Raw genomic sequence first — 23610 nt, forward strand, 5'->3', positions numbered from 1 at the left:
GAGCTCCAGGCTATTAGGCTGGTTTCAGCAATATAAAATGGCCCACCTATAAAATATGCCAGAGAGACTCCTCCTCCCTATCAGTAAACAGCCAATAATCATAACCTCATTAAAATGGTAGTCCTAAATACAGTGTGCCTTGTACTCCCATTGTTAATCTTGATTTGTTTATTCAGTTCAATTTGCTAAGTTAATTGTCTTACTACATTCTGTAAAATGAGACAGGAAGTAGCCCATTAGTTATGACCAAGACATTTGGAAGTCCAAGTATACTATGAAATGCACAATGTTGTGTGTGTGTGTGAGAGAGAAATGAAATAACCTGAAGTACCTAAATGAGACAAAATGAATGACAGGAGTACAACATCCACTGAGGGTGGGGCCAGGTTAAAGAATATGAATGTTGGCATCTTACTGAAGACACAAAATCTAATACAAACAATAAGTTCTGTCCTATTTTAGTGCCCGGTGAATCCCAGTAACATTTGTTGTGCATTCCCTGCCCCTATCAAACATTTAAGGTGAAAAATAAAACAAATCAGGTTGTCACTGGACACAAAAGGCTCCACAAAAAGTACACTGAGGACAATGAAGAAACCCCACATGGAATAGGCTGAAGTAGACAGTGGGAATAGAAAATAAAGTGTGGGATGTTCTCTACAAAATGTTCATATGTTGCAGGGGAGACTTTGTCCCTTTCATGTACATAATACAGCTACCTGCCAGAGTTTGGAAGCTGCAAGAGCTTTGCACAGAATTTTAATATTTGCCCTTAGGATACACTTCCTTAAGTCATGGGATTCCACAACACACAACAGACAACATGTTCTAACCATTTTTCTTTTGAGAAGCTAACCCCACTCTGCTTAGCTTCGTGGGGTGGTAGAGTACACAGCAGGCTGGTTAGAAGAAGAATGATCTAAAACATCAAAAGTGTTTTGTATACATAAGCATGCCATTTCATATTTTTATTTACTTATTTAACATTTGTTTACCGGGAAAGTCCGACTTGGAACAAAGCTGATTTTCAGTGGAGGCCCAGGGAGAAATGCTCCAGATTAATGTCTTTGTAATGTGGGAGGAAACTGGAGTACCCAGAGAAAACCCACATGAACGCAGGGAGGGCATGCAGACTCCATATAAAAGGCACTCCAGCCGGGAATCGAAACGGAGAACCTCTTGCTGTGAGGCAACAACTCTACAACTGCACCACTGTGCCATCCAGCATTCTAACAAAAAATGAACTACATTATATGGTTACTGAAAGGACTATTTGCCTCTATGGAATAACCTCACAATTATACCAGCTACAATAATCTTCAAATTGTATACACAACTATTAGTTTATGCACATTTTTAATATTTTAAGCGTTTTTGTATTAAGCCTTCTGACCTTCACACTTTGTCTGTTATGATCCCAAGGCTCCAGCCTATAACATAATGAAGCTAATGAATCATATAATTAGGTAATGTTCCTAAAGGTAACTTGGCAAGGAATGCTACTGTATGCGACTAGAGGGCTCTATTGCTTCTTCGCCTTGTACCTTGCTTCCGGTGTTTTGTAAAACTTAAATATGGAAATATTCTCCCTGGCTATTGACAGGGTGAGCTTTAGGATTCATTAGGATTCATCTGGTTTTAGAAACAGTGGTTCTGAAAAGACTGGTATGATAAGGCCATAAACACAAATTCAAAATGGGGATCCCTTTTCCTCAGTGATGTGGCTACACAGAGTTGGGATACAAAATATACAAAGCACCAAGTGCAATATCCCCTGCAAAGGGATGGGAGAGGACTTTGCCTCACAAAAGTGTTTCTTTCCTTTGTTCAAACTGGCTGTTTCAATTTCTGGCCTCATTATAATGCTCCATGTAGAACCAGAGGTTTTGAAACCAAACCACATCTGCAACAACAGAATAATTTCTAAAGAACAATTTGCACACTTGTCACTTTTAAATCAGCAAGGATTTGGCAAAATGGGTCCTAATGTGATCACAACCCGTGTCACATTTCCTTTGATGCAGAAGAATGTGCAAGGGAAGCCAGATCAACAGTCTTCTTCTTCTTTCGGCTTTTCCTGGATAGGGGTCGCCACAGCGGATCACCTGTCCGCTCATGATTGGCAGTGGAGTTTTATGGTGTCAAGTTGCCAGCCTGGTGCCCAACCTTCCACAGAAGGCACATACATGCACACACTCACACCTAGGGCCAATTTAGAGTGTCCAATCCACCTACAGCATTGTCTTTGAGATGTGGGAGGAAACAGGAGCACCCGGAGGAAACCCATGCAACCACAGAGAGGACATGCAGACTCCGCACAGAAGGCACCCCAGCCGAGGATCGAACCAGAGAACCTCTTGCTGTGAGGCAGCAACGCAAAGCCAGATCAACAGTACTACTATAAAACCCACCAGATTTAGAAGCAACACCAAAAGATAGTAAAGTGCTGCTTATGGAGAGAGTTTAAACCTCTTGAAGGAACTGATGAGGGGTGGCTTGGCCACATGAAGTATGCAGCAAAGAGGTGCATGAGCTTGGATAGCTAGTGGTTCTCCTAGCGACTTATCTGATGTCTCTTCACAACAGAACTGAGTTGCAAAAGGATGGCTTTATGGTATTATATGGCTTTTTGACTGTGTTTCTTAAACTGAATCTTCTCCAGAGGCATTGGGTAGAGGTAGGGCTGGCTTTACAAATGCTAGAAGGTGTTATAGAGTTTCACATCATCACATCTTTACTACCTCCACAATAATGTCAATAGAACTACTGCTCTCTACATGTCTTGGAAAGCACAGGCAACAATCAAATATAAACCAACAACAAAAGTAACTCCATGCATTTTCTGAAACTGTTAATAGTGTTCCAAGACAGGAAAAAACTCCACAGTACCTATGGTGCGACTACATACATAATACAGTCAGCAATCATTAGCACAAATGTGGCAGCTGTACTTAGAACTGAATAAGTGCAGCTTCAGTGTGAAGTTCTTGGCAGCATGTCAATCTGTGAAGGCAATTTCGGTGAATGCAAGAAACTGAAGCCAGTTCACCGAAATAGCCTTTGACGAAAGTGGATATTGCCTTTTTCACCATTGTTGTGAAACCTTGGAGTTGGCATATATAATTCTGGAAGGGGTGTGGAGGGTGTGCCCCCACATGGGTGGTGCAGGGGGCCTGACCCCCCCCAAAAATGTTTTCAATGTTTGCTTTCAGCAAACTGGTTTCGATTCACTTATATTCATCTAAACTGCCTTTGATGGTTTCGATTCACTTATATTCATCTAAACTGCCTTTGATGGACTGACATGAAGTCAACTTTTTATAAATCAGTGATATGGCTGAATATAGGGAAGACATCTTCTAAGAAATCCTGGAACTTCAAATCAACAAAATTCAGTTAAGCATTTTTATATTTTGCTCCCCATGATCTGCTGACCATCACCCTTCTTCTTCAGCCAAATGTAATACACATTCTTCCTTCACAGGTGTTGAGTGCTGACAAGGACAGGGCTTCATTTAGGCAGCCATCAGGGGATTTCTATATTTAGCCACAACCCTTTAGCACTTGCTCAGTAACACATTCCAGGATTTGGTCAACAGTGAGCAATAGGGGGGACCATATTACTCACTTCCACAAATGAAATAACTGCTCAGGACTGTCTTGCTCCCCTCAAAAAACATAACTCCTGGGTGGTCTCCAATCCCTACTGTGATTCTACAACAAGACCCTTTACCATAAGCATGCACCTCCACAGTCTCCCGCAAAGAAAGGCAAGTTAGCAGTGCAGTGTCATATGAATCTTGCTCTAAAACTGGCTTACCCCCCCAAAACAACTGGTAACAGTAAAAATTGACATAAGCAAGGATCTAAGATTGTACTTTTCTCCAAAACTGATTTTAAATTCTAAGACTTTTAGACTGCAGCCCTACATAAGCTATTTCTCATAAATTAAGTGCCTGACAAAAAGCAAGATAAGTATGATGAAGAGGGAAAGGACAGAACGAGAAGAAGAAGCAGACACAGTTAAAAAGTTAACAAAAAAGCAGCGAGATAAGGCCAGCAACGACTAAAGCTGAAAGGAAAATAGAAGGAACCAAGAAGAAAGGCAAGGTTTTTAAAGTACATAATGGAAAGAAGGGGGACTGCTCAGACTGAGGAAAGAAGGAAGGCCAATGGCAGAGGAGAAGAGAGGGGCAGAGGTACTGAATGAGTGCTTTGCTTCAGTCTTCACAAAGAAAAGAAAGATGAGGGAGGCATGCTGAGAGTGAGGCAGGACAGAATGGGGAGATGAACAGCAGAATGCAAAGAGAAGAGGTTAACCGATAGCAGGCTCTCCTAGGGATAGCAGATCACCAAAGAAGGGCCAGCTCATGGCTGTAAAGGGCCCCAAGCAGCAATCCACCTGCCCAGTTAATAAAGTTGTACAGGATCATAAAACATAAGTATCAGATGGAATACCTCCCACAGTCCTCAGAAATCACATCAGTGAGTTGGCAAACCCACTAATGGAGAGCTTAAACAGCTCACTGACCAGTGCCGAAGCAAAATGAGGGGGCAGAAAACATCCAGAGAACTACAGGCCTATTAGCTTAACAGAACATGTTATGTAAAGTCATAGAGAACTTTAGGAAAAGACTGGTGCATTTCTACAGGGTCACAATCTCCAGGTCAGCAACCAGCATGTGTTCATGTCCAGAAGTCGCTGTTAGGCAAATTGGATCCATTTTTAAAACTGGTGAATCTGACAGGGAAGTACTGGTAGAAATGGTCTACTTCGACTTCAGCAAGATATTTAGCTTGGTCACACACAGGTTGGAGGCTCACAGTAAAACTGAAAGAAATTGGGTTTGGCAAAGACTAAGGAACTAGATAAATGCATGACTGAATGGTAGAACATGTTGGATTATGGCAATAGGTGCAGTGTCAGAAATCAGACAAGTAACAAGAGGACTACAACAAGGATCTGTTCTGGGTCCAGTACTCCTCAGTCATATTTCAGGTAACAGAGAATATAACCACCTTATTTGCTGCTAACACAAAAATGCTTGCAGCAGTGAAAGATGAAGGAAGAGATTAGCAACAGATCTGAAAAGGCTGAAAAAGCCAACATACAGGTGGCAGTTGAACTTCATTGTAAAACAAATCACTTGGACCACAACACCAGTGTGAAATATCATCTAAAGGAAAATGTTTAATAAAATCAAAAGGTGCTTCAACAAAGTATTAGTTTAAGGATGTGCACACACAACAAAGAATTAGTTTAAGGGTGTGCACACTTATGCAACCAGCGTATTGTACGTTTTATTTTTTTATATTTTTTCCCCTAACAGATTTGTTTGTTTTTCAACTGAATTGTACAAGTTATAGGTCACATTAAATGTGGGAAAAGTTTTGAAATGATTTATTGTGGTCTCATTTTTTATATCACAAAAACCTGGTGTTTTAACAGGGGTGTGTAAATTTTTTATATCCACTGAAGAGTGGGGACTAGAACTTGATTTGCCATCACAAAGATGTATCGGGGGACCTAGAAGGGACAAATAAAACAAAGGAAGGTACATTTCTGAAGAAGATTATAAAAATATTTGGTATGGAAGATGTGAATTCAGTGGTTGGAATTAAACAGAATTTACATATTATTACCCAGGGTACAACAACTGGGCTAGACTGGACATAATTTATAGTTCACAGGAGCATGTGCATTTAATTGAAAACTTCAACATGCATCCAATAACTATTTCAGATCATGCAGCAATAAAAGTCAAATGAAAATGCAGGGTAATCAAGTAAAAATGAGATACTGGTGTTTTCTGTCTACCTGTTAAAAAGAGTGGAATTTAAGGAATGAGTACTGGAAATTAATCAAGGGTTAATGGAGAAAACAGAAATTTTGTCAAAAGGGATATCTAGTGAGTGGGATAAAATGAAAATGGAGATGAAAATATGGTATAAATAAAAGAGAAAGTAATATGGTTAAGAAGTAATAGGAATTATTTTGAGGGCCTGACAAAGGTCAAAATACTGCAGAATAAGGAGAATCTCACAGAACAAGAAGAGGAGCAACTGCAGAGTGCTAAAGAGAAAATAAGGGAATATTTGTATAATAAGCACTAGATTAAGAAGCCTGGTGTTAAGCAACTACTTTTTGATAACTCCAGAGCACAAAAACTTTTAGCACAATGACTTAGGCAAAAGAAAGTTGAAATGGTTGTTGCCACACTTAGGGAGCTTAAGACAAGAAAAAAAATGAGATCATATAGTAAGTGGTATGACAGATATTTTGGTAATTGTATCAAATTTTTAATATAGCAGATGAATGCATAAATCAAGAAATAGAACAAATAGAAATATTTATGGAACACATAAGTATGCCAAAATGAGAGGAAGATGAGGCTCAATAATTTATAAGTGTTTACTGTATCTGTTTCTGCTTGTTTTCTGAAAAAAAAAAAAAATATCTCTTGTTTTCCCGCCTTACTAAGCTAGAATAGGCCAGTTTCAGAGCTTGCTGATCCCTGGGCTTTGTTTGCAGTTCCTGTTACTGATTCTTTACCTAATTTGGAAGAGAGGAAGTTCCCTTGCTTACCAGTGGGAGTGGGAAGCATTGAGCTGCCTGTTGGTCCAGTTTTGTGAGGTTTCAGCCAGCAACTTGTAGTTTATTGGTCGTTTTGGGCCAGTTCTAGCTTCTTTCAGCCCCTGATATAAAAGCTAAGCAGCGTTTTGGCTTGTACCTACTCAGCACAGAACCTCTAGGTGGCCAGCAGAGTAATCCAAGCTTCAGAAAGCTAACACCGCGACCTTACCTGATTTGAGGATAATTTTGTGGCTTTCCACTTCTATTTATCTAGCAACTGTATTCCTCCTGCTTGCTGATACATTGTTACTGTTTTTCTGCATTTATTCTGTTTTTGCACTTGTTTCTCAGTTTGTTACTTTTAAAATCTGTAACTGTTGCAAATTGTTTGTGTAGGCTGTGATAGCCGATTTATAGCATTTATAAGTGTTTACTGTATCTGTTTCTGCTTGTTTTCTGAAAAAAAAAAACCCCAAAAAATCTCTTGTTTTCCCGCCTTACTAAGCTAGAATAGTCCAGTTTCAGAGCTTGCTGATCCCTGGGCTTTGTTTGCAGTTCCTGTTACTGATTCTTTACCTAATTTGGAAGAGAGGAAGTTCCCTTGCTTACCAGTGGGAGTGGGAAGCATTGAGCTGCCTGTTGGTCCAGTTTTGTGAGGTTTCAGCCAGCAACTTGTAGTTTATTGGTCGTTTTGGGCCAGTTCCTAGCTTCTTTCAGCCCCCTGATATAAAAAATGCAAGTTTTTTGGCTTGTACCTACTCAGCACAGATCCTCGTGGTGGCCAGCAGAGTAATCCAAGCTTCAGAGAGCTAAAAAAGCGACTTTACCTGATTTAAGTATAATTTTTGTGGCTTTCCACTTCTATTTATCTAGCAACTGTATTTTCGCCTGCTTGCTGATACATTGTTACTGTTTTTCTGCATTTATTCTGTTTTTGCACTTGTTTCTCAGTTTGTTACTTTTAAAATCTGTAACTGTTGCAAATTGTTTGTGTAGGCTGTGATAGCTGATTTATAGCATTTATAAGTGTTTACTGTATCTGTTTCTGCTTGTTTTCTGAAAAAAAAAAAATATCTCTTGTTTTCCCGCCTTACTAAGCTAGAATAGTCCAGTTTCAGAGCTTGCTGATCCCTGGGCTTTGTTTGCAGTTCCTGTTACTGATTCTTTACCTAATTTGGAAGAGAGGAAGTTCCCTTGCTTACCAGTGGGAGTGGGAAGCATTGAGCTGCCTAATGGTCCAGTTTTGTGAGGTTTCAGCCAGCAACTTGTAGTTTATTGGTCGTTTTGGGCCAGTTCCTAGCTTCTTTCAGCCCCCTGATATAAAAAGCTTTTGGCTTGTACCTACTCAGCACAGATCCTCGTGGTGGCCAGCAGAGTAATCCAAGCTTCAGAGAGCTAAAAGAGCGACTTTACCTGATTTAAGTATAATTTTTGTGGCTTTCCACTTCTATTTATCTAGCAACTGTATTTTGCCTGCTTGCTGATACATTGTTACTGTTTTTCTGCATTTATTCTGTTTTTGCACTTGTTTCTCAGTTTGTTACTTTTAAAATCTGTAACTGTTGCAAATTGTTTGTGTAGGCTGTGATAGCCGATTTATAGCATTTATAAGTGTTTACTGTATCTGTTTCTGCTTGTTTTCTGAAAAAAAAAACCCAAAAATATCTCTTGTTTTCCGCCTTACTAAGCTAGAATAGTCCAGTTTCAGAGCTTGCTGATCCCTGGGCTTTGTTTGCAGTTCCTGTTACTGATTCTTTACCTAATTTGGAAGAGAGGAAGTTCCCTTGCTTACCAGTGGGAGTGGGAAGCATTGAGCTGCCTGTTGGTCCAGTTTTGTGAGGTTTCAGCCAGCAACTTGTAGTTTATTGGTCGTTTTGGGCCAGTTCCTAGCTTCTTTCAGCCCCCTGATATAAAAAACGCTAAACACGCATTTTTTGGCTTGTACCTACTCAGCACAGATCCTCGTGGTGGCCAGCAGAGTAATCCAAGCTTCAGAGAGCTAAAAAAGCGACTTTACCTGATTTAAGTATAATTTTTGTGGCTTTCCACTTCTATTTATCTAGCAACTGTATTTCGCCTGCTTGCTGATACATTGTTACTGTTTTTCTGCATTTATTCTGTTTTGCAATTGTTTCTCAGTTTGTTACTTTTAAAATCTGTAACTGTTGCAAATTGTTTGTGTAGGCTGTGATAGCCGATTTATAGCATTTATAAGTGTTTACTGTATCTGCTTCTGCTTGTTTTCTGAAAAAAAAACCCCAAAAAAATCTCTTGTTTTCCCGCCTTACTAAGCTAGAATAGTCCAGTTTCAGAGCTTGCTGATCCCTGGGCTTTGTTTGCAGTTCCTGTTACTGATTCTTTACCTAATTTGGAAGAGAGGAAGTTCCCTTGCTTACCAGTGGGAGTGGGAAGCATTGAGCTGCCTGTTGGTCCAGTTTTGTGAGGTTTCAGCCAGCAACTTGTAGTTTATTGGTCGTTTGGGCCAGTTCTAGCTTCTTTCAGCCCCTGATATAAAAGCGCAACGCGGTTTTTGGCTTGTACCTACTCAGCACAGATCCTCGTGGTGGCCAGCAGAGTAATCCAAGCTTCAGAGAGCTAAAAAAGCGACTTTACCTGATTTAAGTATAATTTTTGTGGCTTTCCACTTCTATTTATCTAGCAACTGTATTTCTGCTTGCTGATACATTGTTACTGTTTTTCTGCATTTATTCTGTTTTTGCACTTGTTTCTCAGTTTGTTACTTTTAAAATCTGTAACTGTTGCAAATTGTTTGTGTAGGCTGTGATAGCCGATTTATAGCATTTATAAGTGTTTACTGTATCTGTTTCTGCTTGTTTTCTGAAAAAAAAAAAAAACCCAAAAAATATCTCTTGTTACTAAGCTAGAATAGTCCAGTTTCAGAGCTTGCTGATCCCTGGGCTTTGTTTGCAGTTCCTGTTACTGATTCTTTACCTAATTTGGAAGAGAGGAAGTTCCCTTGCTTACCAGTGGGAGTGGGAAGCATTGAGCTGCCTGTTGGTCCAGTTTTGTGAGGTTTCAGCCAGCAACTTGTAGTTTATTGGTCGTTTTGGGCCAGTTCCTAGCTTCTTTCAGCCCCCTGATATAAAAAACGCTAAGCGTGTTTGCGGTTTAGCGATTTAATCTTGAGCTGCTACCGTTGCACACTAGGGCAGCGCGGTTAAGCAGATTTAAACTATTAGGGCTACCTAAATTCCACTCTTCAAATTTTCCTTAAATCTACCTTCCTCGAACTATACTACTGATCTAATTAGCGTATCCTATAACTAAAAAGATCATCTCTACTTGACTCCAAGTAGACTATTCTCTATCTGTTAAACCTAGCACTTGCTCCTACAGTACTTATTACCTTGATACGGTGCTCTTGTCATAGATAGTACCCCAAAAGGCAACCCCCATTTCTCGGTCACCCACGTCCCCCGGAATCTTCTTTAAAGTTTTTTTCGTCTATTCCTTTTAGCATGTCGAGGGATCAGTTGCTAGTGCCCTCTCCTGCTCAGCTGGTGAACCTGGGAATATTGAGGCAATGTTACAATTGCCTCATGTACACAGACAACCCTCTCCTCCTCCCACAAAACACAAATACATGCGAGAGATGCAACTATACAGCCAAACTGGAGGCTGAGCTCTCTCAACATAGGACTGGCAAGACCAGTCAGGAGGAGAAGGTTACTACACACACTATAGACCCAGTCTCACATAGTACCATCACAACCTCAAATCATACACATAAACACACAAAGACATACTCTGAGGCTCTGATCAAAAATCTACCAAAACAGCAGAGGCCACCAAAGCAGACACACAAACAACCACCACCTCAGAACACATCACCTGCAACACATAGACCTCACAGTCAGAGTGTCAAACAGTCACAGCCCTTAAGGCCAAACAAAATGCCAGACACACTAGTCATTGGTGACTCCATAGTCAGACACACTGACGTCCCGCTCACCAGACTGAGTAAGGAGAAGGTCACAGTAAGCTGCCTGTCGGGCGCTAGAATCCGCCACATAACACAAGCACTCAGGTCTCTCAACAGCAGGTACAAATACGACTCAGTCATTGTCCATGCTGGTGTAAACGACCTGAGCTCCTTGGACTACATGAAAAGAGACATTGAGGAGCTCTCTGATTATGTAGCCCAGGCAGGTATGACCCTGACCTTGAGCAGTATCCTACCTTCACCAAGAATGATGCCACAATACAGAGATAAGATGATCAGCTTTAACAATTGGCTTAAACACTGGTGTCATTCAAAGGGGATCCAGTGTCTGTCTGCCTGGGATGACATGCTGGACAAGCCACGCTGCTTGCTTGCACCTGTCACCCTGGGATTCGGATATTGGCAAAGGCTCTTGCCACCCCATAGTGCCTTTTTAGGCAAGGCTCAAATTCTAAACCTACCACCCTAGAACACAAAAAGGAAAAAACTAAGGGTAATGCTGCTCAATGCCAGAAGTCTGAATCTCAAAATGCAAGGCCCTTCTCAGTATGGAGAACATCGATGTCTGTGCTGTGACAGAAACCTGGTTCAAGGCTCCTGAGAGCACCCCAGCACTATCAGGTTTTACTTCATATCATGCTCCGCCCCAAAATCCGGACAATACCAAGAAAGGAGGGTATCCATATTCATCAAGGACACCCACACCTCAAGACTGGTTACAACGCCACGATGCATCGGTGACCATCCAGGTGCAATTAACCATAGGCAAGACTGCTCTGCAAATTGTAGCATGTTACAGGCCACCCTCACAAACTCAGGAACCTCACATGGCCTTCCTGAAAACACTAGAGGATAAATGTATCACCAAACACCATCATACTAGGTGACTTCAATTACCCTAATATAGACTGGGAACACTACTCAAGCCCAAACACCCTAGCCCAAAAGTTCCTGGAATTCATAAACTCAAATGCCATGGAACAACTAGTTTCCATCCCCACAAGAGGAGATAACATACTTGACCTCATCATCACGAACATGGGAGCACAATGTTCAACACCGAAGTATACCCCTCACTGGTGAGATCAGATCACAAACTAATCTCGCTGGAGGTCCTCATCCCACCCCCACCTGAAATAAAAAAGACCACAGTATAGAACTTCTAGCCGACTTCACACTTCTAAAGACTAGTGTGGTCTCCTTTAAGGCCCCCGAGCCGGCAGAAAACAGTACACATGCCGCTGAATCACTTACAAATGCCTTCTACCAGCACCTGCAGGACTGCATGGATAAGGCAATCCCAAGCAAAACAAAGACTCTTTGTACCAAAGGCAAGCGTCCAGTCTGGTGGACCCCAGCCATAAACAAACTCTACAACAAAAGGAGGAAGCTACTACAAGATAGAGCAAAATCCTTAAAAGGTAAGACACCCTTGATCACTATAAGTAAAAAACTAAGAGCTCTCATAAAATCATCCAAAGCAAATTTTGGGAGAAAAATAGCTAAAGACTCAGAACACAATCATAAGGCCTTCTTTAGCTATGTTAGAAACCTGGGAGGAAACTCCCAGATATGCTCAGAACTAGTTCAAAATGATGTGAAGATTACTGATCCTACGGACATTGCCAACATACTGGCTGACAGGTTCAGTGCAAACTCCCCCCCCCCTCCCCCCCAAAAGGAAAGATATCTATACCAAATGATTGCAGCCCCCCAAACATCTCCAACGCCCAAGTGAGAACTGTTCTCTCCAAAGCAAAAAACACAGCATCCATGGGACCTGATGGTGTCCCCGGCTGTGTGCTCCATGAACTCAATGAGGAATTAAACCCACAGCTAGGACAGCTGTTTAATCAAAGTCTTACCTCTGGATACGTACCCATGGAGTGGCGCACTGCAACTGTGGTCCCACTTCACAAAGGCGGTGCCTCCACCGACCCTGGAAATTACCGGCCCATTAGCTTGACAAGCCTTATCTGCAAAGCCATGGAGAGGATCATAATGGACCTCATAAATAAAGACATAGGGAATTTGCAGACTTTGGATCCAACCCAGTTTGGCTTTGTCAAAGGCAGATCATGCCTTTTAAACTTGGTTGACTTTTTCGAAACAGTCACCAAAGCCATTGATGAGGGAAAGGCAGTCCATACAGCCTACCTCGATCTGGCGAAGGCCTTCGATACAATACCCCACTCGGGTATCATTGAAAAACTCATCAGCTTAAATATTAACCCATACATCACAAGATGGGTTGCAAACTGGCTGAGTGACAGAACCCACAGGGTCAGAGTTGCTGGTGCCATGTCAGACTCAAAGCCTGTCACAAGTGGTGTCCCACAGGGCTCAGTCCTGGGCCCACTCTTGTTTGGCATCTACTTCTCCGAAGTACAAGCAAACACAGGAGGGTTATGGCTGACAAAGTTTGCAGATGACTGCAAACTGGCCATAGTAGAAAACACATCTGACACAGATATCCTTCAGAAGGGTCTCACAGAAACAGATAACTGGTGCCAGAGCCATGGCCTAAAGTTAAATGCCAAAAAATGCATAGTCATACCCTTCGGGAAAAACAAGGTTACCCCTAGCTACCAAATAGGTGGCAATCCACTGAGCACAGAAGAAGTTATCAGGGACCTGGGGACCCAGGTTGATAGTAGTCTGTCATTCGACACCCATGTAGCTAAAGTAGTTAGGAAGACCTTCTACATTGCCCACCTTATCATGAAGGGATTCTCATCTAGATCAAGGGAGGTCATTGTCTCCCTCTACTCATCACTCATCAGACCAATGATTGAGTACAATGCCCCATTCGGAATGTATCTGACCCGACACTTGCAGCAGCTGGAGAGGCCACAAAGTTCCTCACCAAAAGGATAAAGGGTCTCAAAATCTGTCCTATGCTGCCCGACTGAAAGAACTCCAGCTCTATTCAGTCGCCACTTATGCTCAGAGGTGACCTTTGCCTAACATACAAGGCCATGTCAAACCCAGATTTGATGAATATGCTTCACCTCAAAAATCTAGATCCATCAGAACCACAAGGACGGAGACTTAAACCTCGACACGGCTATTAATAGGCGTGCTGGAGGGATAGATTCATCACCCAAAGACTCCCTATGCTGTGGAACAAAATCCCGGTATATGTGAGGCAGAGCACCTCGCTGGCCTTGTTCAAGAGAAATCTTGACCAATGGATGGGAGATCGCAGATATACCCCAGGGATTACCTCAGTGTCACTGCTCGACAGAGGCACAGCAAAATAATGGGTATAGTTCCCCATACTAAAGGGGTGGCGTAAGCCACAAAACGATGGGCTAGGCTTGTAAATGCCCTCGGGCAGATAGCCTAGTATGAACCTATGAACCTATGAACCTATAATAGTTAAGATAGTAGGAGATGAGATAAAAATGGTGATGTATAATCAATCAGCAGTGAAGTCTCCATGAGCAGATGGTATTCCTGTGGAAGTTTTGACAGAGGAAGGAAAGAAAGTGATAAATATTTGGAAGATTTTGTTTAACAGTATTTTAATAGGAGAAGAAACACCAGCATCTTGGAAGAATATTGTTTTGGCTGTATTACCCAAAGAGGGTAAAGACCCATTAGACCTAGCTTCATAAACCCCATTTCAATTTTAAATCATAGTTATAAAATGTTTATGTCTATACTCGTTATAATGTTATTTGTTATAAAGTTATTTGGATAGTGCATTGGTGCAGCGGTTAACGTTGCCTCACAGCAAGAGGTTCTCCGGTTCGATTCTTGGCTGGGGTACCTTCTGAGTGGAGTCTGCATGTCCTCCCTGCATTTGTGTGGGTTTCCTCTGGGTGCTACGGCTTCCTCCCAAGTTACAAAGATATGCATCTGGAACATTTCTCTCCGGGCCTCCGCTGAAAACTGGTTTGTTCTAAGTCGGACTTTTCCGGTAAACAAATGTTAACTAAACAAACAAGAATGACAAAGGTGTTGTCAAAACTATTAGGTATGGATCAATGTATTACCTTTTGGAGGGAGAGGCAAATATTCGAAGACATTAATAAAACAATTATGATTCAGCGGGAATAATGTAGGAAAATACAGCTGTTTTTTGTGGCTCTTGATGAAGAGAAAGCATTCAACTGATTAAGCTAGAATTTTATGAGTAGGACAATGGAAGCATTTGCATTCCTTGCTACAATAATAAGGTTAATTAGGAGGATATATGAAGGATCTGGGGCAAGAATTACAGTGGAAGGGTTCTTCTCTGACAAGTTGAGTTTAAACCAAGGAACCAAGCAGGGGTGTCCTCTTTCACCTTTTTTTTTGTTTTATATTTAGAGGCATTGCAAAGAAAATAAGGGACTCAAAATTGAAGGATATAATTAGTATGATAATCAAAAAAGCTGTCTTTATTTGCAGAAAATGTCATCTTGGTGTTGTGGAACATTTTGATTCAGTTTCAGGTCTTTTCAAGATATAAAATTAATGAAGATAAAAAAGGCTATAGCCATAAATCATGTACCCACACATTAATTGGTTCAGCAATACCCAAATTTATGAGGACACAATAATAAGTACTTAGAAGTATGCATTAAAAGGACTTCTTTTATGGTAGCTAAGGATATGTGGAAAAAGATTAAAGAAAAGCTAGTAAGAAACTTGATGCTTTTGTTTGTGGGTATAGATAGTAAGATACAAGCAGTGACATTTTTTTAGCCCATTTAGTTTAAATACAGGTCAGGCATATTTTTATTGAGCAGAGGAGAAGTTGTGGATAACAATTAAAAGAGTTAAAGGAATTTATCTGGGAGGAGAAGAGGGAAATAGTTAAGTGTGATTACCTGAGACAGTAACTTAGCTAGGGTGGAGCGAAAGGGGCAAATGCCTCAGGTGCAAAGTGTTGAGAGGCACAATTTGTCAGTCCCAATTGTTCTATAATGCAATACCGGCTTTTAAAAAGTGGTATTGCACTTGCGTTCAAACCTGAATGCTGCAACACTCTGTGTATGGTCTAAACTGTAGCAACTGCTTGCTACTGTGCAGTAAGCAGTTTGCTACAGTTTAAAGTAAAAAAACAATTGTTTAACAAACCTGAGCACTGCTGTGCACTGTGTGTGGTACAAAATGTAGCAACTGCTTGCTGCATTGGATTAAAGTAAAAAAAAAATAAATAAATGTTTTTAAGGTACGACCTGAGCGGTGTAGCTCTCGGTACAGGGAATTAACCGCAGCAACTGCTACTGCATTTTAAGTGGCTCAGGAGCTTGACACCATAAGCAGAAGAGGATAAGCATACCTATCTCTGGGGACAAGGTAAAGAGGAGGGTATTGAGGCACATGTGTTGGGAGGCTTTAGCTCACCAAGGCACCATCCAGAAGTAGCCTTTGTTAATGTGTGCTCAGAAGGACACAATCATTTGAACGAAGACACAATATGCCTCAAGTAGCTAGTCTCCTTACACAAGGGCGGGGATAAGGCCACAGAAAAGTTACTGTGCAAGGGCGCAAACAACTCTCTTAGATTCTTGTACAATGGTTTTCCTAGGAGGCTCTCCCCTAACAGTGCTAGGTACATCCCTTACACAGGGGAATGAATGAATGAATGAGATTGATCTGATGGGGCAGGTCTTGATGGCTAGTAGGCAAGGTGAAAAAAAATCATAAAGTAAGAAAAGAAAGGGATTTATTTTTCATTAAACTGTGAAAAGTACTGAATTTGGTTAATTAAATAAACAAAGACAGACTAACTGTATGTGAACTATCTGAAACTTCATCAAGTTATAGAATGAAGCACAATAATTTTATATAATGTAGTATATAATCGTTAAAAAATATTTGTCACCTGTTGCCTATTTATTTTAATTTAATTTTTGAATAAAAAAACACATATGTTGTCATAAAACAGATGCCAATTCAAACAATTATTGACATTCTGGTTTTGATTTATACTTTTGTACTTAAGCATTCTTACTCTATAATGTCAAATATTTGCTGTTAATTGCATTAATTTTGAAAATGTAATCAAATTTATTCTAGGAAAAAAGAAACCCACACAGAAAATTTGTATACATATAAAATTGGACACCTTCAAGCTAGCAATATTGTGAAGCTGTATGAAACTGTAAAAAAATGCAGCTTTATATTTTTTATATTTTTTATCCTAAGCTATTTACAGGCAAAAAGCACATCAGAATTTCTGGTGAAGTCAGTATTCCATAGTACCAGTACAGAGGAACAGGATGAATATAAAACTGTGTGAACCAAACATGGTATCATATGGAATTCTGCAAGCAACAAAACATGGGAGGAAATATCACATCACTGTATCAAAACTACTGATGTCTATGTGCTTGAAACAGCATGTGCATGGAATGAAAAAAATTTCAAATTTTCAGTGAATCCAGCCCTAATAAAGTGACCTAGCTCAGCTCTTAAGCAGGACAGACACAGAGGCACTAGCTAGACAGGTTGCAGTAGAACAGTCCACCCTAAAACCTGTCCATAAGGCAGACATGACATTACAAAAACATGAAAAAACAGCAGCTTCTGTGTCAGCAAGATTACATAAGCTGAAAGTTATGCCGTGATGACTTTGTACTGTTTAGTGAGGATGAACACTATAGTTGGCTCCACAATACACAGGCCTTGGCCAGGAGTGTTCTCACATACAATCCAAGTTCAAACAGTGGCTCAGATGCTTAACAAGACAACTGGGGAGGGATGTCAGCAAGTGACCAATATGAGCCACTCATTCCAGAGGAAGGGTGCTGGCAATGTCATGCTGCAGGACTGTCATTTGGGGAAAGGCCTAAAGCTAAAGGGCATGTAATAGGGGACTCAAGAAGACAGGCAGCCCACTAATAAGTGCAAAGCACAAAAGCCTAGCACTACAAGCATGTGAAAGAGTACACCTCACTTTCTAACACAGAAAGAGGGTTGTTAGAAACATGCAAAGAAATCTTCTGATCCCAACTCATAATGGCCTTTAATTCCTAGCTCTCATCTCCCTCCTCTAGTATCCTGGGATGTCAGAGATTGGGATCATAAATACACCAACATAGGATGGAGGCTAGAATGGACATGGGCACAGACAGAGCTAGAGAATAAAATTAAAATGATAAAAAAAGTAGTAAAGACTAACAAGTCACCAAGTTTAATGCACTGCAAGCAGTCTACAAGATGTTTACAAATGTGGAAAAAGGAAGTTGGCAAAAACTGACAGATTAGCAATTTGGCATCCCTCCCTTTTTTAAATTCAGTCTTACTAAAAATTGTCTCAGTTTTGATGTACATCTTCTCCCTAGAGTAAGATCACCCATTAGAAATTAAGCCCAGTATATTCTTCATCCTACAACCACCACAGTGCAACCCTTCACGCCAATCTGCCCCAAAAAATATACCTCCATTAGGTCCAACTTAAACATGAAGCATTAACCCTGAAAAATTATAAAATGGAATAGTGGAACAAAAAGAGAAATAGTGAGGCCCCAACTGACTGAATTTAACAGGAGTAAAACAACAAACTGTTTCAATGACATAATCATTAAATTACAGAATAACTCGTCAAACAAAACTTAGGTATTTAAAAAAGGTGGAAATCTTTAAAAAGTAACAGGATGATCACATGGGAGCTCATATATTAACTCTTGATAAGTGCAGTGGTGTGTGTAATTGATATGAAGGCCTCAGACCTGAACTGAGGAGAAGTCCTGTTGGTGGGATGTGGATCATCTCTCGCACTTCCTGACTTTCAATCCTTACCACAGAAGCTCACAAGCAGCAGTAATTCCATAATCTACATTAATGTTTAAAGTTCCAATTATACACATTAATAAAAACTAAAACTCAAACACTTTGGCTGCATAATGTAAAAACAGGTTTGACACTGATGCTGGGAAAGATCAAAGGTAAAAGAAGAAGAAGTGGGTGGCAGAGGCTATGGTGGATGGGTGGTACTGTTGAAATAATGGGTATAAATATGCAAGAATTTTAAGAAGCAGTTCCTGTCAGATTGGCCTAGCATGCTAAAGTCCTTGTATGAAGTCAGATTCAACTAAACCAGTAAACAACAAAAATATATTTTACACATTATAGGTGTTCCCATCTTCTATCTCTCACACTAACAGTATTTTAAAGACCAATGATCTAAAAATATATAATTTTCTTTCCATTATCACAGACATCTAAACATTTAGAACGTATCCTTCCTACAAAGACATCTAAGCTCACTTTTTTTATGGCAGAAGTACTTCCATAATTTGCTTCTCAGCACTCCCATAATCTTCATTACTGCTGTCCCAGTAGACAGAGAATTCTTTATACTGCCTTATATAAACCACTGAGACACTACTAACCTTCTTCTTACTCTAGACTGCTAAACAACACAATCCTCAGTAGACGTGCCTGTTTGCACCATCACACTAAAAAAAAAAATTGCCTTTTTAGCAGTACTTGGCTCCAGATGTTCTCAGCAATTCATTTCCTTATAGCGTTTCTCCTCATAAAGTAGCCATTCTCAGCAGCACCAGGTACTGACCCCTCTACCTTATGCCCTGTGCCTCATGCCAAGTGCCCTTCGAGGACTGAATTTTCTGACCATTTTTCTGGCCAATGGTTCTTACACAGCCCTTCACTTGATCCATCTCATCAGAGCTGGCAAATGGCCAAGCAGGCCTTGAGCTTCAAATAGCAATGTGTGTAAAAGCTACTAGTAAATGGCTTGTCCAGAATCCTGCCACATGCGAGCATGCGCATGCGCACACACGCATACACACACTCTCACACAACTTTGTAACTTTAAGAGACCTGCATGTCTTTTTTTCATTATCAAAATCAGGCATCTTCTAATAAGAAGAAACCAGTGACTTTGTACAGGGTGCAAACACTAACTCAGGCAGAGGGATGCTGATGTGGGCAGAGGGAAGTGTAGCCCAACCTACACAAGTTTTAAGAATTTTTAGAAAGGCTCTGCTAAATGAAAGTGGAAGATAAACTTACACGTTCATCCACTGAAGACAGATTCTAGTTGTAAGATCACATAATTTACAATAAATAAACTTGCAAAGTATGTAACAGCAAGCATACGTTTCAGCTAACAAGGTTCTAACTTTCACTTATGCTCAAAGGGAACCATGATTTTACCTCAGAAAAAACGTGCTGGATTTGTTCCAATGCATAACAATGGGGAAGAAAAAAAACATTAATGTAAAACATTATAGACAGAGAACTTATGAACTTCAGAAATTAACTACAACCTCATGTACCAATTCCTACTGGTTTTCTAGAGAGTACAGCTATTTTCGATGGGTTCTGACATAGGAAAGTCAAAATATGGCATGGATTATAGGAAGTAAGAATGTGTCAAAGATATGGAAAAGTTAAAATGTCAACTGGCTGCACTTTGTGGGAAAAAGAAACAAGAAGTGAGAAAATAAGGCATGCAAAACCTAAATAGACCCTGAACTTTGTATACACGTAATCCTTATTTTTAGCATTTTTTTTCCTATGAGTTTTAGTCTTGCTTTTAATATGTAGCATAAGTCTGAGAAACATGCTATGCAAAGATCTATGATCTATCTAAGCAAAGGAACACAGTATACAGTAGACTTTTTCAAAACTATGTACAACTGTAGTTGTAAGATCTTTTCATCACTTATGCCTTTGAATCTGGATTTTTTTTCTCTTTCTAGTGACGGTCTTCCTCAACAAATATTCGGAGCATTTACTACAGGCAGGTTTGAGATGCTGTAATACCCTTTACCTTTTCAAAGTGAAATACAAAATTAAAAATGTTGTGTGTGTGTGTGTGTGTGTGTGTGTGGAGTGAGAGAAATCTCCCTGATTTATTGCCATCAAAACATATTTATGCTTACCCATTAATACACTGTTTTTATTACTATACTTTCTCTCAATTAGAAGACCCCATTTCCTTAATTACATTTCACTGCAATGAAGCCCCTTGCCCCAGACTCTCTCCATCACCTCACACTATCTTACTCTCCCAGCACCTCCTCTCAAGTCCTACCAACTCTAAGGTCTGTTCTCAGCCTATCTTTCGATACCCCTCTACACTTCCCACCATGAGTGCTTTTAAGCTGTCCTCCCCTTTATCTAAACCCCCCAAATGCACGTCCCCAACTCCACACTCCTCAATCCCCTCCCAACACTGCAGACCCCTCTAAACCTGGTCTCCCAGTCCCTCTGCAGCTTCAACACTGTACCCACCTATCCCGTGACATCCATCATGGTACTAAAGGTTTCCAACAAATGAGGTAAACACTTACTTTTAAATGATTTCCTTTGTATAATGATTACAATAACCACGCAAGTCTGAAGCTTTAAATTGATACATAATAAATGTTCTGCCATCCTGACTGATGGAAATAAATGTGTGATGCCCCCAGATCTTCTAGACTTTGAAAGAAGTGCAAGAAAGTTTGCAAAACAATGGTCTGATTTTTTTTTTTGTCAAAATGATTCTTCTTTTATGACCAAGCAAGTATACTAAAACATAAAACATGTTAAGCTTATTTGAAAAGTTTTGGTTTGTCATTATTTTGCAAGTATTAATGTGGGTAAGACAGTGGATTTCATAAGAGAATTAACAAGAGTTAAGTACTTTACCTGGCCTTAGTAATGTGATTCCACAGCCGCCACCTCCTGCCCCAGTCAGCTTACTGTGCAGTCCATGTGACAAAGTCACTTGGCACAACCTATCCAAAGAAGGATGACCTACGCCTAACACATTTAGGTGCTGCTGGTTTATATCGAATAGTTCCTACGATCAATATCACATATTGAAAAATTAATCATTCATTTTAACAAGGTCCATACTTCTCATTTCTTGGTTAAAAATTGTAAAATATGTATTCCAAATGCCTTTATTCAGTACTAAAATAAAATAAATCATTTAAATGAGAAAAATATAAGAACACAATTTCATAGAAATTAACTTCAAAGTAACAGCTTAATTACAGTCTGAAGGCATTGTACCCAACTTCATTTTTCTTTGGGCTACAACATCAGACCCCAACAAAGGTCAAATTCAGTAGTGCATCATTAGTAATGGAAGTAATAGATTACAAACACAGTATTAGTCAAAATATTAGTAACAAAAAAATGAACCACTAATTGTACTAACAAATGCTTTAACATGAATCTTGTTAAGATCAGATTATGTGAATGAATACAATATGAAGTATATGGAGAAAGACTGGGAGAAATCAATTAAAGCAGCATTCTGGGAAATTAGACATCCACAATTTGTGATTCTTAATTCCACTCTCCCCTCCTCCTCCAAAAAAGCAAACATAAAAAAAAAAAAAAAACATCAGTTACTGGCGAAATATGAACTGACAACACTTACCATGGGATGTAATAAGAAAAACAATGCCTATAATATGGATGTTCGGTACTTACGTATTATCACAACCAGATTTTTGCGATAATACGGCTTGCTTCCCGGTGTGTGACTGTAACCAGAAATGTATGCAGAATCACACAGGGAATGTTATCTGTAAAAAAAAAAACACTCTGTTGAGGTAGGAGTAGTGTAGTACTACAAAAATGACTGCTTGTTTGAACCTATGCCGTTTCCCGACATCATGTCAGTCTTAGTGCTTTTCCAAGTCCTGTTATGTGTGCACGCAACAGAGCAGAGCCGCGTCTGCAGCATATATTCCCTTCCCCAGAACTAGCAGCCCAAAAGGGGTAAAAAGCAACTGACAGTTCACACACCATTCAAAAAGGGGGAGAAAGGTAACACCTACAGACGTGATTCAGTTATTATTAAACACACACATCACAGAAAGGAGGGAGTGTGAAATTTTCATGTGAAAATGCAGAAGCGCGAAAGACTGTTTCAGGAAAAGTAAAATCTTACAACCTGCACGTTTGCTACGGGGGACAAAAATATAGAGATAGCCGGTCAAAATCTTTCAGATGACGAAAATAAAATCTGAGTGCTGGCGATGAACATAAGGATGGTATATTCCCGATTAACTTAGCCTATATTGCGCTTGTAATCAGAAGGCAGGATCTACCATGCACTGCATGCAGCAGTATCTAGTTCACTGGCAAAGTGAGACATGCCAGTCAGGACTCCAAAATTTGGCAGTTAGTCCTCTCCCTGCCTCAAAACCATGTGTGCCACAATTTAACTTACTTACTTACACTCCCTTTTCCAGCTTAATAGACCTGCTGTCTCAGACATGGGACTAAATTCGCAACCGCGAAAATCTGGTTGCGATAATACGTAAGTACTGGATGTTCTTACACAAAAAATATATATTTTCCAAAATACACTGCTATAACATGGTAAAATGCAACTAAATTAACCCTTTCAATAAGGCTAATATCCACTGCAAAGAGGAGGTGAATATTAAGGGCCAGACTATAAAATATTCTGGATTTCATACAAACACATGCTCTTCTTTAAGCAATACTTATCTAGCTAGGTAGCTAGCTTTGTTGACCAGGAAAGTCAGTGCCCTTTTCCAATGGAGGCCTGATGAGTAAACCTCACAAATAAAACTTTTAAAATGTACACAGGCTTCAGTTACAAATAGAAATTAATACAAACTTACATGAGGTGTACAGAAACTTATTTTTAAAGTTGAAAATACTTAATACTGTACATGATTTTTTATATACAATTGATTATAATTCATGGAAAATTTTAGAGTTTTAGTACATCAAAGGTGGTAAGAGGATGTTTAGTAGGTGTAGATGAAGATTAGAGAGGGTAAATAAAGTAGTGTGGAAATGAGTAAGGTTTAAGGGTGGAAAGGCGTGGTAAAGCTAATTAGTTAAGAAGTCTTGGTATGAAAGGCCAAGTCAGTTGGATTGGATTGTTGATTGACAGTAGTTATAAATTAGTAATTAAAAGAGGAGCAAGTACAAGTAGTAGGAAAGGCAGAGTGAGAGGGACTGAGAGGTGGATTAAGTGGATGGTTGGTTCTAGCCAGGAGGTAGACATGTACACAGCCATGACTGATATACATGATATTTAAGGAGCTTTTTAAAATTGGTGTACTTGTCAACTAATCTGAGTTATTTTGGCATGTCATTGCAGAATTCTGAGATGTAGTGTGAC

The 23610-nt window shown here is 39.9% G+C and overlaps 1 protein-coding gene across 2 annotated transcripts in view; it reads right to left on the reverse strand.

Annotated features, from left to right (window-relative positions):
* The window catches only part of MVK (mevalonate kinase), a 492094-nt gene that overhangs the window by 46665 nt on the left and 421819 nt on the right, over positions 1-23610 (reverse strand). For both annotated transcript variants that reach the window (XM_044068507.1, XM_044068506.1), the window contains exon 10: positions 21141-21294. In XM_044068507.1, the coding sequence (XP_043924442.1) occupies positions 21141-21294 (154 nt within the window). The remainder of the gene's footprint in view (positions 1-21140; positions 21295-23610) is intronic.

This window comes from Protopterus annectens, chromosome 4.part0 (genome assembly GCF_019279795.1).
Source record: "Protopterus annectens isolate FY-2018-M chromosome 4.part0, PAN1.0, whole genome shotgun sequence".
NCBI classification, from domain to species: Eukaryota; Metazoa; Chordata; order Ceratodontiformes; family Protopteridae; genus Protopterus; species Protopterus annectens.